Source organism: Cetorhinus maximus, chromosome 6 (assembly GCF_964194155.1).
Source record: "Cetorhinus maximus chromosome 6, sCetMax3.hap1.1, whole genome shotgun sequence".
NCBI lineage: Eukaryota > Metazoa > Chordata > Chondrichthyes > Lamniformes > Cetorhinidae > Cetorhinus > Cetorhinus maximus.
In genome coordinates, this window is record NC_135884.1 from 3,530,179 (window position 1) to 3,548,340 (window position 18,162).

At 45.7% G+C, this 18,162-nt stretch overlaps 1 protein-coding gene across 2 annotated transcripts in view; it reads left to right on the top strand.

Moving 5' to 3' along the window:
- LOC144681477 (phosphatidylinositol 4,5-bisphosphate 3-kinase catalytic subunit gamma isoform) overlaps positions 1 to 18,162 on the top strand; it is a 69,837-nt gene that overhangs the window by 24,275 nt on the left and 27,400 nt on the right. Inside the window, exons 1-3 of one of the 2 annotated variants that reach the window (XM_078543096.1) lie at positions 5,540 to 5,787; positions 8,066 to 10,030; positions 11,407 to 11,472. In XM_078543096.1, coding sequence (XP_078399222.1) covers positions 8,075 to 10,030; positions 11,407 to 11,472 — 2,022 coding nt within the window. In that variant the 5' untranslated portion in view covers positions 5,540 to 5,787; positions 8,066 to 8,074. Of the gene's footprint in view, positions 1 to 5,539; positions 5,788 to 8,065; positions 10,031 to 11,406; positions 11,473 to 18,162 lie in introns of those variants that run through there. The other variant, XM_078543095.1, reaches the window with a different exon arrangement.

Sequence of the window (18,162 nt, forward strand, 5' to 3'; positions counted from 1 at the left end):
CACCTGGTCACCACCTCAAAAAATTCAATCAAATTTGTTAGGCATGACCTCCCTCTGACAAAGCCATGCTGACTATCCCTGATCAAACCTTGCCTCTCCAAGTGGAGATAGATTCTCTCCTTCAGAATTTTCTCCAATAGTTTCCCTACCACTGACGTAGTTCCCTGGCTTATCTCTACAACCCTTCTTAAATAGTGGAACCACATTAGCTGTTCTCCAGTCCTCTGGCACCTCCCCCGTGGCCAGAGAGGAATTAAAAATTTGGGTCAGAGCCCCTGCGATCTCCTCCCTTGCCTCCCTCAGCAGTCTGGGACACAAATCATCCAGGCCTGGAGTTTTGTCCACTTTTAAGCCTGTCAACACCTCCAATACCTTGTCACTCCCTATATCAATTTGCTCAAGAACCTCGCAGTCTCTCTCCCCGAGTTCCATATTTTCATCCTCATTCTCTTGGGTGAAGATGAAGGTGAAGTATTTGTTTAACAATATCCCTGGAACCATTCTGATAAATCTCCTCAGCACCCTCTCAATGACCCTCACATCCTTCCTAAAGTGTGATGACCAGAAATGGACACAATACTCAAGTTGGGGCCTAACCAGAGCTTTATAAAAGTTCAGCCCAACCTCCCCCTTCTTTTGTCCTCAATTCCTCTATTTATGAAGCCCAGGATCCCATATGCTTTGCTAACCACTCTCTAACTATGTCCTGCCCCCTTCAAAGATTGGTGCACATGAACCCTCAGGTCCCTCTGTCCCTGCACACTCTTTAGAACATTTCATTAAATACCTCTCTCCATTCCTCATGCCAAAATACATAGAAACATAGAAACTAGGAGCAGGAGTAGGTCATTCAGCCCTTTGAACCTGCTCCACCATTCAATATGATCATGGCTGATCCTCCATCTCAATGCCGTACTCCCACTCTCTCCCCATACCCCTTGATGCCTTCAGAGCCCAGAAATCTATTTCCTTCTTAAATATATTCAGTGACTAGGCCTCCACAGCCTCTGTGGGAGAGAATTCCACAGGTTCACCACCCTCTGAGTGAAGAAGTTTCTCCTTATCTCGGTCCTAAATGGTCTATCCCGTATCCTGAGACTGTGACCCCTTGTTCTAGACCCCCCCAGCCAGAGGAAACATCATCCCTGTCTGTCCAGCCTGACTGAATTTTATATGTTTCCATGATATCCCCTCTCATTCTTCTAAACTCCAGTGAATCCAGGCCTAGTCGACCCAATCTCTCCTCATACGACAATCCTGCCATCCCAGGAATCAGTCTGGTGAACCTTCGCTGCACTCCCTCTATGGCAAGTATATCCTTTCTTAGGTAAGGAGACCAAAACTGCGCACAGTACTCCACGTGTGGTCTCACCAAGGCCCTGTACAGCTGCAGTAAGACATCCTTGCTCCTGTCCTCAAGTCCCCTCACACTTCCCTGTATTAAATTCAACCTGCCATTTGCCTGCTCATTTTACTAGTCTATCTATGTCCTGTTGCATTATCCTCACTGTTCTTTACCTCTCCAAGTTTGGCAAATTTTAAAATTTTACCATATTCCAATATCCAAGTCATTTATATACATACATATACCGATTAAACAGCAATCCAAACAATTATGCTTTGTCTACCATTCTCCAGTCTGAAAAACAACCATTTACCACAACTTATTGTTTCCTGACCTTAAGTCAAATTTTATCCAGGTTGACACTGAACCCCCTATTCCATGAGCCTTGATTTTGTTAACCAGGCTTCTATATATTAGAAACATCGCCTTAAAATCTCTTAGACAACATCCACCACATTCTCTTCATCAATCTTCTCTGTTACTTCATCAAAAAATTCAGTTTGATTAGTGGGGCATGATCTTCCTTTTACAAATCCGTGCTGATTCTCCTTAATTAACTCAAAACTCTCCAAGCGTCTGTTGATTTTCTTTTCCCTGATTATTGTTTCTAGAACATTACCCACCACTGATGTTAAACTGACCGGTATGTAGTCATTCAGACTTTCCTTACACCTTTTCTTCAATAAGGATGTCACATTTGTCATTCTCCAATCCTCTGGCAGCTCCCCTGTATCTAGGGAAGGTTGGAAGATTAAGGCGAGTCCTTCCACTATCTCCACCCCCACTTCCCTTAGCAACCTGGGGTGCAATCAATATCCGGGGGTTACCATTGACCAGAAACTGAACTGGACTAGCCATATAAATACTGTGGCTACAAGAGCAGGTCAGAGGCTGGGAATCCTGGGGCGAGTAACCCACCTCCTGACTCCCCAAAGCCTGTCCACCATCTACAAGGCACAAGTCAGGAGTGTGATGGAATACTCCCCACTTGCCTGGGTGAGTGCAGCTCCCACAACACTTAAGAAGCTCAACACCATCCAGGACAAAGTAGCCCGCTTGATTGGCATCCCATCCATAAACATTCATTCCCTCCACCACCGATGCACAGTAGCAGCAGTGTGTACCATCTACAAGATGCACTGCAGGAATTCACCAAGGCTCCTTAGACAGCACCTTCCAAACCACGACTACTGCCATCCAGAAGGACAAGGGCAGCAGACACATGGGAACACCACCACCTGGAAGTTCCCCTCCAAGCCACTCACCATCCTGACTTGGAAATATATCGCCGTTCCTTCACTGTCGCTGGGTCAAAATCCTGGAACTCCCTCCCTAACAGCACTGTGGGTGTACCTTCACCACAGGGACTGCAGCGGTTCAAGAAGGCAGCTCACCACCACCTTCTCAAGGGTAATTGGGATGGGTAATAAATGCAGGTCTAGCCAGCGACGCCCACATCCCGTGAAGGAATTTTAAAAAGCCATCCGGATTTGGTGAGTTATTGACCCCGAACATAGCCAGCTTTTCCAGTACCATCTCCCTTTCGATTTTCACACTATCCATTGCTTCCACCATCTCTGTTTCTACCAATGTTTTGTCAGATTCCTCTTCCTCAGTAAACACTGATACAAAGAGCTCATTATATATTCCAGCCTTGCTCTGCACTTCCAAGCATTTATCACCCTCTTTGTCCCTAATAGCACTCACCTGGACTCCTATACTGAGCTTACTATTTACATTCTACCAGATAATTTTTGGATTCCCTTTTATGTTAACTCCCGTTCTATTCTCATATTTTCTCATTACTAGTTTTATTTTCCTCTTCACTTTCCCTCTCAGCTTATTGTATTTAACCTGTTCTTGCTTGGAGGTGTGCCCAACAGGCCGATGTGGTGCAACTAGTGTGTGTTTGAAGAGAGTTAGCATGCTTCCTGCTTTGTGAGTGTTAAGTGTGCTTCTCCTTTTCCGCCTACACTGTTGGCTAGCAGCAACGCGATAAAGAGAGCCAAATGAGACCATTGTTCACCTCCTTGTGGATTGTACCTTTGCAAAGAAGGTCTGGAGAAAGATGCAGTGGTTTCTGTCGTGGTTCATCCCGAGCAGTTCTGTGACACAGGACTCTGTGCTCTACAGGCTGTTCCCAGGGACAAACATCAACTGCAGCTGGAGGCTCATCAACTCGGTGAAAGACCCTCTTTGGTCTGCCCGAAACTTGTTGGTCTTCCAGCGCAAAGAGTTGTCCCCAACCGAGTGTTGCAGACTGACACAATCCAAGGTCCAGGACTACGTGCTGAGGGACGCACTAAAGCTTGGGGCAGCCGCTGCAAAGGCGCAATGGGGAAAGGTCGCTGTCTAAGACCTTTCTGCCATAGTGCACCGAGGGGCTGGGAATTGTATAGACCCCTCGGGCTGTATGGCTCACAATGAATGTACTTAGTGAATACTAAATGTATCATAATTATATTGAAGCACCTCAGATTGCAACATGAAGTATGTCGATAACTCCAATCCCATTGCACTGTCTGACTGTCTGTAATGACCATATTAAAATGTCTGTAATATCCATTGATTGTATTGAAGCACCTCGTGATCCATGTGTAAAAGTTGTATCTGATTCAACTTTTTGTGATGGCCACTTGGAAATGTTTTGTAATGTTCTTTCAGATATTTTATGAATAAAGTATATTTTCCAAAAAAAAAGAGAGCCAAATGTGTAAGTCTCTCCCTGTCAGTAGAGACCCTCACCCATTGGTAACCCCTGAACTATGTAAATGTGTAAGTCTCTCCCTGTCAGTAGAGAGCCTCACCCATCGGTAACCCCTGAGCCAGGCTCCCTCAGGCCAACACACGGACACTGGGTCAAGGGTGGCCTCAGGCTAAAGCTTCAGAGAAACTTGGACGATATCAATCGATGTTTGAATAATTTAAAGTTTCTCAACATCACCCCACTATCTTACACATCTCTGGGATTTCCCTGCAGAAACGTCCCCTATCTCCCTCTTGGAGGCCTGTACTGGGTAATGTAGGTCTAACGTTTTTGCTTCTCAACTCTAACCTTAAGGACATCCTCTCTTTTCGATACTACAATGTCTCTCCTGATCAGCACTGCTACCTCATCTCCTATTGTTCCTTCCCTAGTTGTGAGTTTTTAGGATGCCTGACTGTAGAAGCCTGAAGCGGACTCAGGCCTGGTCTAAATAACCTGAGGGGTAACCAAGGACTCAATGTTGCTCACCCTTCCACATGAATGATTGTGGGCCGGCCTACCACTCTGGTAGTGATCCTCGGCTGATAGGTGCTGAGTAAGAGAGGGGTGGGACCAGGACAGGGTGTGGGAGGGGCAATTCCACAGCTCTTTCCACAGCTGTCTAGACGTCCAGTGAAACCTATCGGAACCAGTCCCCAGGCAGTGGGGCAGAAATGACCCTTACCACCTCTGTTCTTTGGGAAAAGCCATGGCCTGATCCACACAGACCCTCAGTTTGGTAAAGAAAGGCTTGAATTTCACACCTCAAAGTGCTTCCCAGCCAGTGAGGTACTTGTTTGAAGTGTAGTCACTGTTGTAATGTCAGAAATGCAGCAGTCAATTTGTGCACAGCAAGCTCCCACAGACAGCAGTGTGCCTGATCATCTGGTTAGTGGTGTTCAGTGGGGGATAAATATTGGTCTCAGGATGCCAGGGGGAGCTCCCCTCTTCACCTTTGAATATTGCTCATGGAATCTCCTAAGTGCCCCTGGAGGGCAGACAGAGTGGTAGTTTAACATTCTCTCCAGAAGACTGCTTGTCCAACAGTGCAGCATCCTGTCAGTCCCAGCACTGGGAGCACCGAGCTGGATGATGGCTCTCAAGCCTTCGACTTTCTGACTGAGAGGGTCAGAGTGGGACCCACCCGAATGTGTTCCTGAGCCACCCAAAGCCTTGGTATGGTAAAGACTTGATCAAACAGCCTGTTCCCGCTCACAGAGGACGGGAGTTACTTGGGACAAGGTACCAGAGGTGACCCGACCAACAGAGATCAGTTTGTGTAGGAGAGGGGCTCTGTATAGATGTAAAAGAACTGGGGAGATAAAGGTCAAGGCCCATTCATTCCCACACTCGGAGTGAGTAAGCGCGGCTGACACTAGATAGTGCTGTTCAACTGGTAGAACAGGTAAATGATTAACTAGGAATGAGGAAGCTGCAGTGACTTACGCCCCATAGCCTCACTTGACTGTCTCGTTGCATAAAAACGAGGTTCAGCAGGTGATTCTGCCTCTGATATTGGAGAACTTTCCAACTCCATTAGACCCCCGGGTCCCCCCATAGAGCAAACCTAGCTGCCACTTGTCTGAATTTCTATCTTGCCTTCAGGACGTAAAGCAGCGACTGAGAAAGCAGCTGTCAGAGCCAACATTCACTCCCATTGTGAAGCCTGTGGAAATCAGAACCCTTTGGATGTCAGGTAATAGAATAATAATACAAAGAGCTGATTTCAGAGCTGGACTGACCCCTGGTTGCTGCCGTTCTTCATATAGCAGGAGTTCTACACATCACCTGAAAAATTAATTACTGGGAAGGGAGAGTCGCTGACTGGGCCAGCATTTATTGCCCATCCCTAATTGCCCCTTGAGAAGGTGGTGGTGAGCTGCCTTCTTGAACCGCTGCAGTCCCTGTGGTGTAGGTACACCCACAGTGCTGTTAGGGAGGGAGTTCCAGGATTTTGACCCAACGACAGTGAAGGATATTTCCAGGTCAGGATGGTGAGTGACTTGGAGGGGAACTTCCAGGTGGTGGTGTTCCCATGTGTCTGCTGCCCATGTCCTTCTAGATGGTAGTGGTCATGGGTTTGGAAGGTGCTGTCGAAGGAGCCTTGGTGAATTCCGGCAGTGCATCTTGTAGATGGCACACACACTGCTGCTACTGTGCGTCGGTGGTGGAGGGAGTGAATGTTTAAGGTGGTGAACTGGGTGTCGATTAAGTGAGTTGCTTTGTTCTGGATGGTGTCAAGCTTGAGTGTTCTTGGAGCTGCACTCATCCAGACAGGAGGAGGGTATTCCATCACACTCCTACCTGATCCACTTTTGTGCTCGTCACTCAATGAAGCCTGATGTCAAGCAGTATTAAGCCATTATGGAACCCAGAACAAGGACAATGATCGGACATTGATTATAGCAATAGAAGGAATTTTACTCTGTATCTATCCCCGTGCTGTACCTGCCCTGGGAGTGTTTGATGGGGACAGTGTAGAGGGAGCTTTACTCTGTATCTAACCCCGTGCTGTACCTGCCCTGGGAGTGTTTGAGGGGGACAGTGTAGAGGGAGCTTTACTCTGTATCTAACCCCGTGCTGTACCTGCCCTGGGAGTGTTTGATGGGGACAGTGTAGAGGGAGCTTTACTCTGTATCTAACCCCATGCTGTATCAGTCCTGGGAGTGTTTGATGGGGACAGTGTAGAGGGAGCTTTACTCTGTATCTAACCCCGTGCTGTACCTGCCCTGGGAGTGTTTGATGGGGACTGTGTAGAAGTAGCTTTACTCTGTATCTAACCCCATGCTGTACCTGTCCCTGGAGTGTTTGATGGGGACAGTGTAGAGGGGGCTTTACTCTGTATCTAACCCCGTGCTGTACCTGCCCTGGGAATGTTTGATGGGGACAGTGTAGAGGGAGCTTTACTCTGTATCTAACCCCGTGCTGTACCTGTCCTGGGAGTGTTTGATGGGGACAGTGTAGAGGGAGCTTTACTCTGTATCTATCCCCGTGCTGTACCTGCCCTGGGAGTGTCTGATGGGGACAGTGTAGAGGGAGCTTTACACTGTATCTAACCCCATGCTGTACCTGTCCTGGGAGTGTTTGATGGGGACAGTGTAGAGGGAGCTTTACTCTGTATCTAACCCTGTGCTGTACCTGTCCTGGGAGTGTTTGATGGGGACTGTGTAGAAGTAGCTTTACTCTGTATCTAACCCCGTGCTGTACCTGTCCCTGGAGTGTTTGATGGGGACAGTGTAGAGGGGGCTTTACTCTGTATCTAACCCCGTGCTGTACCTGCCCTGGGAGTGTTTGATGGGGACAGTGTAGAGGGAGCTTTACACTGTATCTAACCCCATGCTGTACCTGTCCTGGGAGTGTTTGATGGGGACAGTGTAGAGGGAGCTTTACTCTGTATCTAACCCCGTGCTGTACCTGTCCTGGGAGTGTTTGATGGGGACAGTGTAGAGGGAGCTTTACTCTGTATCTAACCCCGTGCTGTACCTGTCCTGGGAGTGTTTGATGGGGACAGTGTAGAGGGAGCTTTACTCTGTATCTAACCCTGTGCTGTACCTGTCCTGGGAGTGTTTGATGGGGACTGTGTAGAAGTAGCTTTACTCTGTATCTAACCCCGTGCTGTACCTGTCCTGGGAGTGTTTGATGGGGACAGTGTAGAGGGAGCTTTACTCTGTATCTAACCCCGTGCTGTACCTGTCCAGGGAGTGTTTGATGGGGACAGTGTAGAGGGGGCTTTACTCTGTATCTAACCCCGTGCTGTACCTGTCCTGGGAGTGTTTGATGGGGACAGTGTAGAGGGAGCTTTACTCTGTATCTAACCCCATGCTGCCCTGCAGTGCTAAGGGGATTGAACCCATTACCTTCCTGTTCTCTGTCTCAGATCACGCACCCAAGGAAACAAATCTCTTGAATTCAAATGTTGAAAATATTTCTTCGTGTATTCACTGATTGTTCTGTGTCCCACTTTGAACCTGCAGAGGACGGACATGGACCCCTTGCCAGCTCAGTCCACCATTGACAAGGATGAGGAAGAAAAGGAATTGTGCTACTCCAGGCCCATCACTGATTCAGGCACAATGCTCTTCATTTGTGAGTTGCCAACACAACGACCTCACGATGGCTGTAGCGAGACGGTCATGGTGGAATTGCCGGTCCACAGCACCGTGAGGAACCTGCGGTTATTGATCTGGATGGAGGCAGTTAATGCAAGTACCAAGCGTTCCTTCTACGAATTGTCCAATCCTGACTCCTATCAGCTCTTATACAAGAAAGGGTCCACTTGGTTTGAGCTTTATGAGAACCAGCAGTTCCTGCTGACTCTGGACTTGGTGAAGTACTGGAAGAGTTTGGGTTCTAAGAAAGGCCAGGTTTATATGAAACAGAGACCAAAGGAGACAAAAGAGGATGTCGAATTCTGGAAGCAATTGGCCTATCTGATTGGCTATGATACACGGAGTATCAACACCCACCAGCAGGGTGAGCTGGCATCTGCCCGGAGGAAGCTAACTGCAGCGCGGAAGACCGAGTTGCACAATCGGGACAATCGGGATTACGCAATGGAAACCTGGCTGGCTTCAAGCCCTCTTCCCAACACCCTCAAGAGCAAAATCAGCAAAGAGCTGGTGGTCACCATCTACTATAATGGTGCCAGTCATAAAATGAAGGTGGGCATTTATGACACACCAGAGATGATCATTAACTCGTACGCACAGAAGATGGGCGGGAAACGATTGCCAATGGAAGTTACCGATGGTAGCTCAGTCCTAAAGGTCTGCGGAAGAGAAGAGTACATCACGGGAAACTGGTCACTGGTTGACTTCATCTGGGTCAGGCACTGCATCAAGAATAAGAAGGAGCTCCGACTGGCATTGGTGCCCTCTCCATCCCTTGCAGATGATGAAGTCAATATTGAGGACTGGCCTTTGGTTGACCAATGCACAGGGCTCACTGTCACCCATGACAAACTGACTATAAGAGGCAAAGACGTTGAGCAGATTCTGGCCCTGTCACTCTGGGATTGCAATCACCACTTTCGTGTCAAGATTGTGGGTTTGGACATTCCAATTTTACCGAGCAAAAGCCTCCCTAATGTGTATGTGGAGGCAGCCGTGCATCACGCAACTAATGTTCTTTCTTGCACAAAGTCTCAACCGATGCCTCTCACTGAGGAGGTTTTGTGGAATGCTTGGCTCGATTTTGACATCTTGGTGAAGAACCTTCCCCAGGGATCGAGGTTGAGTTTGTCTGTGTATGGACTGGACTCGGACAGCTCTGCCTCGAGAGATGGGAAGTCCACCCTGCAGAACACTAAAGACGGAGATCTGTACCGAGGTAGGACCAAGCTGCTCTACTTTGTCAATCTCCTTCTGATTGACCACCGATCGTGCCTTCAGCAAGGCGAGCACATCCTTCACATGTGGCCTTACTCAAGTCGTGAGGAAAATCTTATAACTCATGAGGTGGACAAACGCTCATCTAAGACTAACCCAGATGTCGAGAGCTCTACGGCAATCTGTATCCTGTTGGACACGTACAATTACCCAGTGGTGTTACCAAGCGGCAGGAAGTCAAGGTCCAGTTGGATTGACCACTCGTCAGAAGATGAGGACGCTCCAACAAAAGAGGATGTGAAGCATGAAGAGACTCCGGCCTCCCAGAGCAGTTCACAGAAGGACATACTGAAACGGTTCACAGAGGAGTGTGGCCGGTACAGTCTCTCACTGCCCAAGTTCCTCAGCACAGTCCAATGGGGTGATCTTAAAGCAGTGGAGGAGGTCCACTGGCTCTTTGAACACTGGAATCCTCTGGAACTGGATATTTGCACTGCACTGGAACTCCTCAGCATTAATATTGCTGATGAAAAAGTCAGGACTTTATCTGTTAAACGACTGGAAGAATTAGACAATGACCACCTGTTGAGATACCTCCTGCAGCTCGTACAGGTGACACCAGTTTCCCTTTTATGACTTTTCTTTCCTTAGGGCTCAGGGACTTGTGCTAGGAAATGGTTCCGGGAGTAAGGATATAAGATCATAAGAAATATGTGCAGGAGGAGACCATTCAGCCGCTCAAGCCTGTTCTATCACTCAATATGATCATGTCTGAGCTTTGACCTCATCTCTACTTTCCTGCTCCATCCCCCATTATCGCCTGATTCCCTTAGAAACCAAAAACCTCTTGATCTCAAACTTGACCATATCCAACAACTGAGCATGCACAGCTCTCTGGGTTGGGTAAATGTTGGGAAGACTGAAGCCATTGTTTTTGGTCCCTGCTCCGAACTCCATTCCCTAGCTACCGACTCCATCCCTCTCCCTGTCAACAGTCTGAGATTAAGGCAGTCTGCTCGCAACCTTGGGATCACATTCGATCCTGAGCTCAGCTTCTGATCTCAGATTCAGGCCATCATTAAGACCACCTATTTCCACCTCCATAATCTAGACCGTCTGGGCTTCTGTCTCTGCTCATCGACTGCTGAAACCCTCACCCATGCCTTCATTACCTCGAGACTCGACTATTTCCACTATTCCCACACTCCAGGCTGGTCTCCCACATTCTCCTTCCGGAAACGAGGTCATCCAAAACTCAGCCACCAGTGTCCTAACTCACACTAAGAGCCATCCACACATCCACCACTGTGCTCACTGACCCACACTGGCTCCTGGTCAAACAACGACTTGACTTTAAAATTCTCACTCTTGGTATTGAATCACCCCTATGGCTTGGCCCTTCCCAATCTCTGTAATCACCTCCAGTCCCACAACCCTCCGAACTCTCTGCTCTCCACCAATTCTGGCTTCTTGACCATCCCGGATTTTAATCTCTCCTCCATTGGCGGCTGTGCCTTCAGCTGCCTGGGCCCCGAGATCTGGAGCTCCCCCCCGCTAAACCTCTCCGCCTCCCTCCCTCACTCTCTTCCTTTAAGACAGACAATGGCAGCATTCTATCTCGTAAGGTGATGATTTGTATTGTGCTATCAACTCTGTGTTAATTAAACATGGTTTTCCTCGTCCCTCTCCCCTCCCTCGCCCCAGCCCATCTCATCGGTCTAAAAAGGGCAGCTGATGGCTCCACGTTGTGGAATCACGAACCCCTGACCCAGGGGAATGGGGGTAAATCTACCTCCTCCCAGTCCTGCACCCCCACCCACCCCAACCCTGCACCCCCACCCCCCCCCAGTGGCCATTCCATTGCCCCTGAAAAGTGTGTGTGGACATCAGGGTACAGCTGAGAGCTGGTGCCCGATCCCAGGCTTTGGGAGAAAGCTGACCAATCGCGCTGGGTTTCTCAGTTGCTGTTCTGTTTTCTGTTTCTTCAGGCATTGAAGTTTGAACCATATCACGACAGCGCGTTGGCCAGATTCCTTATTCAATGTGCCCTGAGGGTGAGTGCCCAATACAACACAGTGATCTCACTGTAATAACGTTCTCAGAGCAGCTCCTCACTCAGGTCTCAAACATTAAAAAAAGCACTTGCATTTCCAGCCAGCCTTTCACCAACTCACCATATCCCAATGAAGTACTTTTTTTGAAGTGTGGTCACTGTTGTAATGTAGGAAACACGGCAGCCAATTTGCGCACAGCAAGATCCCACAAACAGCAATGTGATAATGATCAGATAATCTATTTTAGTGACAATAATTGATGGAGAACTCCCCTGCTCTTCTTCCAAATCATGTCTGTGGGTTCTTTAAGGTCCACCTGAGCGGTCAGGCTGGGCTCATTCACAAGATGGCATCGCCAACAGTGCAGCACTCCCTCAGTACTGCCCTTCCATCATTATAGTGCTCCCTCAGTACTGCACCTCCGACATAGCAGCGCTCCCTCAGCGCTGACATTCCGACTGTGCAGCATTGCCTCAGTACTGACCCTCTGACAGTGCTGCAATCCCTCAGTACTGACTCTCTGACAGTGCAGCACTCCCTCAGTACTGACCCTCTGACAGTGCAGCACTCCCTCAGTACTGACCCTATGACAGTGCAGCACTCCTTCAGTGCTGACCCTCTGACTGTGCAGCACTCCCTCAGTACTGACCCTCTGACTGTGCAGCACTCCCTCAGTACTGACCCTCTGACAGTGCTGCAATCCCTCAGTACTGACCCTCTGACAGTGCAGCACTCCTTCAGTGCTGACCCTCTGACTGTGCAGCACTGCCTCAGTACTGAACTTCTGACAGTGCTGCAATCCCTCAGTACTGACACTCTGACAATGCTGCACTCCTTCAGTACTAACCCTCCAACAGTTGTTATGACTGATACAGTTGGTAAAGCAGAGCTATTTATAAATCCCAGAGGGAAACTTTAAACAACTGTCATAACCTATAATTTTAAGTGTTATGTTTGAGATGCGACTCTAAATTCAAGAATCAGATCACCAGCTCTTGAGGTTTTACATTAAACTAATTGAAACATTTTATTAATTTACACAGGTTAAATATATACACATGGCTACAAATTACGACTATCATAACTTTTAATTAATTCCCAAACTAATCTCCATTAAGGTAACAGCAACCCATAGACTTAACCAGACGCCAGGCAAAGCATTTTCACCTTACAAATTCAAAATTAGATTATTTTCACTGTGGAGCCAGTTGGAGGTTTACAGCTGCCTTTTGATCTCACATTGCCCCTGCTCTGCACACCCGAAAACTACTGAAGTTATACCTACCACCACTGATTGAATTAAAATTCTCATTGTCTCACCAGCTTCTTTGAACAATGAACCCCCTTTCATTGTACCAATTTTATTAGTAATATAAACATATGGTTTGGTAGCTGCTAGATGGATGTCAATTTTCACCCCCTTCTTGAATGCTCTATTCAAAAAGTGCAAATGCAGCTACCTCTCTTACATATCAAAACTAGTACCCATCAAAGCACCCAGACTAGCTGGCTTTAATCCAATTAAGACACACCCACAGACTAAACCTCTATTTTAAAAGAAAAATATTTTCCAAAATATTATATACATTAATAGCTTCATGACATCCCCCTCCTTATCAGCAAATAAACCATCAAAATTCTAAAAGATGGCTTCATTTTAATAACCAATCTCACACTATCTCCTATACTTATGACACTATTACATTATCAGATGCATGCATTAACGTAACAATATATATACACAAGTTCTTGGTATCAACAGGAATTATTCCAGTTCAGTGTCTAGGCTTTTTTTTAAATGTCCCAATTTCCTTTAAGTTTCAAACTTTTGATAATGCATCTGCTAACAAATTTTCTCTTCCAGCAATATATATAATACGTAGATTAAATGGTTGGAATAATAGACTCCATATGAAAAGCCTTGCACTTTTGTCTTGAAATTTGTCCAAAAACTTCAAAGGATTATGGTCTGTGTAAACAATTGTTTCTGATGAATTGTTTGCAACATAAATTTCAAAATGCTGCAATGCTGACACCAAACTCAAAGTCTCTTTTTCAATCATTGAATATCTTCTCTGTTGTTCAATCAGCTTCCTTGAAAAATAGCCTATTGATTTTTCAATTCCAGTGTCATCTTCTTGTAACAGTACAGCCCCAATGCCTATATCGCTTGCATCAACGGCCAACTTGAATTGCCTGGCATAATTAGGTACTGCCAACACTGGTGTCGTAGTTAATACAGTTTTCAAACTATTGAATGCCTTCTGACACTCCAGTGTCCATTGAAGCTCCTTGTTCTTTTTTAATAGTTCAGTCAGTGGAGCAACCACTTAGCTAAAATTTGGTACAAATTTCCAGTAAAACCCACTCATGCCTAAAAATCTCAAAACTTCTCATTTTGTTGTAGGCCCTGGGAAATCCATGATAGCCTTGACTTTCTCATCTCTCAGAGCCACCTCACCATGTCCAATGGTGTGGCCTAGATACGAAACTTGCGCTTTTGCAAATTCACTTTTAGCCAAGTTCATCACCAAATTAGTTTCTTGTAGTCGATAAATAATTCTTCCTAATGCTGTAAATGCTCCTCCCACATCTGACTGAAAACAATTAGATCATCAATATAAACAGCACAATTGCTTAGACCCACAATTACTTTGTTTGTCAGTCTTTGAAATGTGGCAGGTACATTCTTCATACCAAATGGCATGACTTTAAACTGATATAGTCCACTTGACATTACGAAAGCTGATATCTCCTTTGCTCTCTCTGACAATGGTACCTGCCAATATCCTTTAGCAAGTCAATCTTTGTGATAAATTTCAATTGCCCCACTTTCTCAATGCAACCTTCCACCCGTGGTATGGGATATGAATCTGCTTTTGGCACTGCATTCACCTTTCGATAGTCCACACACACTCTGTGTGTTCCATCTGGTTTCGGTACCAGTACAACAGGCAAACTCCAGTTGCAACTAGACTCAATGAAATCATTTTGAAGCATGAGCTCAATTTCTTTTTGTACTTGTGATAATTTTGCAGGATTTAATCTATAAGGTTGTTGTCTCACTGAAGATGACATTTCTATACAAAAATCATGTAAAGCTAAATGTGTCTTCCCCAACTTATTTCCACAAATAGGTTTGTGTGACTGCATTAGCTTTTCCAAATCACTTTGACATTTGCTTGGAAGGTAACTCAATGTTGCATTTAAATTTTCCAGTACCCCCTCATTATCCAATTTGATTAGAGGAAAATCAATTTCTGAGTCTGGCACTTCTACCTCTTTCTCATCATCCACCATCACTAACACCTCTTTCTGTTCCTCCTCCCTGTCAAAGTACTTTTAAAGCATATTTACAAAACACACTTCTTTCTTCTATCTGGAGTATTTATTAAATAATTTACTTCACTCAATTTCTTTTCAATCCTGTGAAGCCCACTAAATCTTGCATTTAAGGATCCCCCAAGTACTGGTAACAAAACTAGTACTTTCTCTCCAGAAACAAAACTGCGAATTTTAGCCTTCTTATCTGTTTTCACTTTCATCACTTGCTGTGAGATCTTTAAATGTTCCCTAGACAGCTCACATGCTCTGTTCAATCTTTCCCTGAAATTTGGTATGTAATCCAGGAGAGTAGCTGCTGAATTTTGACCCACCAATTTCTCATGAATCAGTTTCAGCGGTCCCCTTACCTCATGGCCCATAAACTAGTTCAAAAGGGCTAAAACCAGTCGATGCATTAGGAGCATCTCTAATCGCAAATAGCAAAAATAGAATTCCCGTATCCCAATCCTGTGGATAATCCTGACAATATGCTCTTATCATAGCTTTTAAAGTTTGATGCCATCTTTCCAAAGTTCCTTGTGACTCCGGATGATAAGCTGTTGACTTCAACTGTTTTATCCCCAAACTGTTCATTACTTCCTTAAACAGCTGTGACATGAAATTTGACCCCTGATCTGATTGTATTTCTTTAGCTAAACCATATCTTGTAAAAAAAAATTAATTAACTCCTCCACAACCTTCTTAGTTATAATATTTCTTAAAGGGGTTGCTTCAGGAAACCTAGTAGACGCATCCATTATTGTTAATAAATACTGATTTCCACTTTTAGTCTTAGGGAGGGGTCCTACACAATCAATCATGACCCTGGTAAAAGGTTCTTCGAATGCTGCTATTGGGATTAAAGGTGCCAGCTTAATCACTGCTTGTGGTTTCCCTGTTACTTGACATGTATGACAGGTTCTACAGAACTTGACTACATCCCTGTGCAATCCTGGCCAAATAAAAACCTCTGTATCTTTTCCTGTGTTTCCCTAATTCCTAAATGCCCCCTCCCCCCATCATTGGAATCTCATGAGCAATCCTCAGAATCTCATTTCTATACCCTAATAGGATAACAATCTGATGCACCTCCCTCTAGCTTTCATTTGCTGAGACATAACCCGATGGCCACTTTCTCATTAATATATTCCCTCGAAGATAATAACATACTTGGATACATTTTGCTTTGGTTTCTGGATAAGCTTTCTGATATAACTGTTTTAATTGCAAATCATTTTTCTGTAACTCCACTAACCCCTTTGAGTTAAACACTTAAACTAAACTGTCCTGCATTCCTTCCTCCTGAACAATGTTATCAAATACAGTGCCGGCTAATTGGATTTCGACACCTTCTTCTTGCCTTTGAACTTCCTGCTAATCTTGTTTATTTTGTTCTTCCCGATGGGCCTTAGCTCCACTTATAACACAATCAGGAAACAATCCAGGATGTTCCTTCAGTAGCACTTCTGTTGAAAATGCTTCTACAGGCTTCTCAACTACCACAGGTATCACCCACATTTTTGATCCAGGTGTATCATTACCCAGATTAAATCGAACCCCTGCAATGGACACATTTTCCACCACTCCAACTATAACTTCACCCATCTTCCATCTACTCTTTAAATTTACCTTCCACAATGGAATAGATTTAGCATCTCCATGACCCCCACTTTTTATTACCTTCTCCTGCAATACTCCCTCTGAACAACAACTGTCACTATCCCACAACATTAAGGATTGACTAGCCCCTGTGTCTCTTAAAATTTTAACATCTTTACCTACTCCACCCTGTACACATGGAAAGACTTTCCCTTCACACACAAACATTTCTGCAACCTACTCCCCAGAATTCTCTTGAGTAAACTGTGAACACATTCGCACTTCTTCACCTTTCACTGATTCTCCCTGTTTCACCTGTACACAAACCACTGGTTTCTCCTGTGCCTGAACCTCAGAACCCACAGTCCCTTTACTTCCAGAGCTTTTCTGTATCCCAATAATTCCTACAGATTTTTCCTGCAACCTCCAACACACTGACTTCGTGTGCCCCACTTTATTACAATGAAAACACCTCAATTTTCGAATGTCGCTTCTACCTTCAGCACCTTCCTTTTTATTCTGAGAAAAAACTTCCTGGGAACTTCCAGCTCCCCTTCTCTTCCCTGTCTACCTGCCTTCCTTTCACCTTCCCACTTTTTACCCTTTACAAAGTTGAAAGGGTGACTGAAAAAAGGTTTTTAGCTTTAGGAACTAACTCATAATCATCAGCTATCTCTGCTGCTCCCCTTACAGAATCAACACTCTGTTCCTCCACATGAGTTCTCACTACCGAAGGGATTGAACCTTTAAATTCTTCCAAAAGAATGATTCCCCTAAGAGCTGCATAGGTTGTCTCTATTTTTAATGCCCGTATCCACCGGTCAAAATTACTTTGTTTTACTCTTTCAAACTCAATATAAGTTTTCCCAGGCTGTTTTCTCATATTCCTGAATTTCTGCCTGTATACCTCAGCAATCGACTCATACGCACTTAAAACAGCTTTTTACACCACATCATAATTCACCAACATTTCTTCTGAAAGCGAAGCATGTATCTCATGTGCCCTACCTAACAACATAACCTGTAATAATGACCAGTTTTCCTGTGGGCATTTCATCTGTTTAGCTAGCTTCTCAAATGAAATAAAGAATACTTCAATATCTTTTACCCCAAGCTTTGGAAGAGCTTATACAAATTTAGTCAAATCTGACAGTGTAGCACTCCCTCAGTGCTGACCCTCTGACAGTGCAGCACTCCCTCAGTACTGACCCTCTGACAGTGCAGCACTCCCTCAGTGCTGACCCTCTGACAGTGCAGCACTCCCTCAGTACTGACCCTCTGACAGTGCAGCACTCCCTCAGTACTGACCCTCTGACAGTGCAGCACTCCCTCAGTACCGACCCTCTGAGAGTGCAGCACTCCCTCAGTACTGACCATCTGACAGTGCAGCACTCCCTCAGTACTGACCCTCTGACAGTGCAGCACTCCCACAGTACTGCCCCTCTGACAGTGCAGCACTCCCTCAGTACTGACCATCTGACAGTGCAGCACTCCCTCAGTACCGACCCTCTGAGAGTGCAGCACTCCCTCAGTACTGACCATCTGACAGTGCAGCACTCCCTCAGTACTGACCCTCTGAGAGTGCAGCACTCCCTCAGTACTGACCATCTGACAGTGCAGCACTCCCTCAGTACTGACCCTCTGACAGTGTAGCACTCCCTCAGTACTGACCCTCTGACAGTGCCGCACTCCCTCAGTACTGACCCTCTGACAGTGCAGCACTCCCTCAGTACTGACCATCTGACAGTGCAGCACTCCCTCAGTACT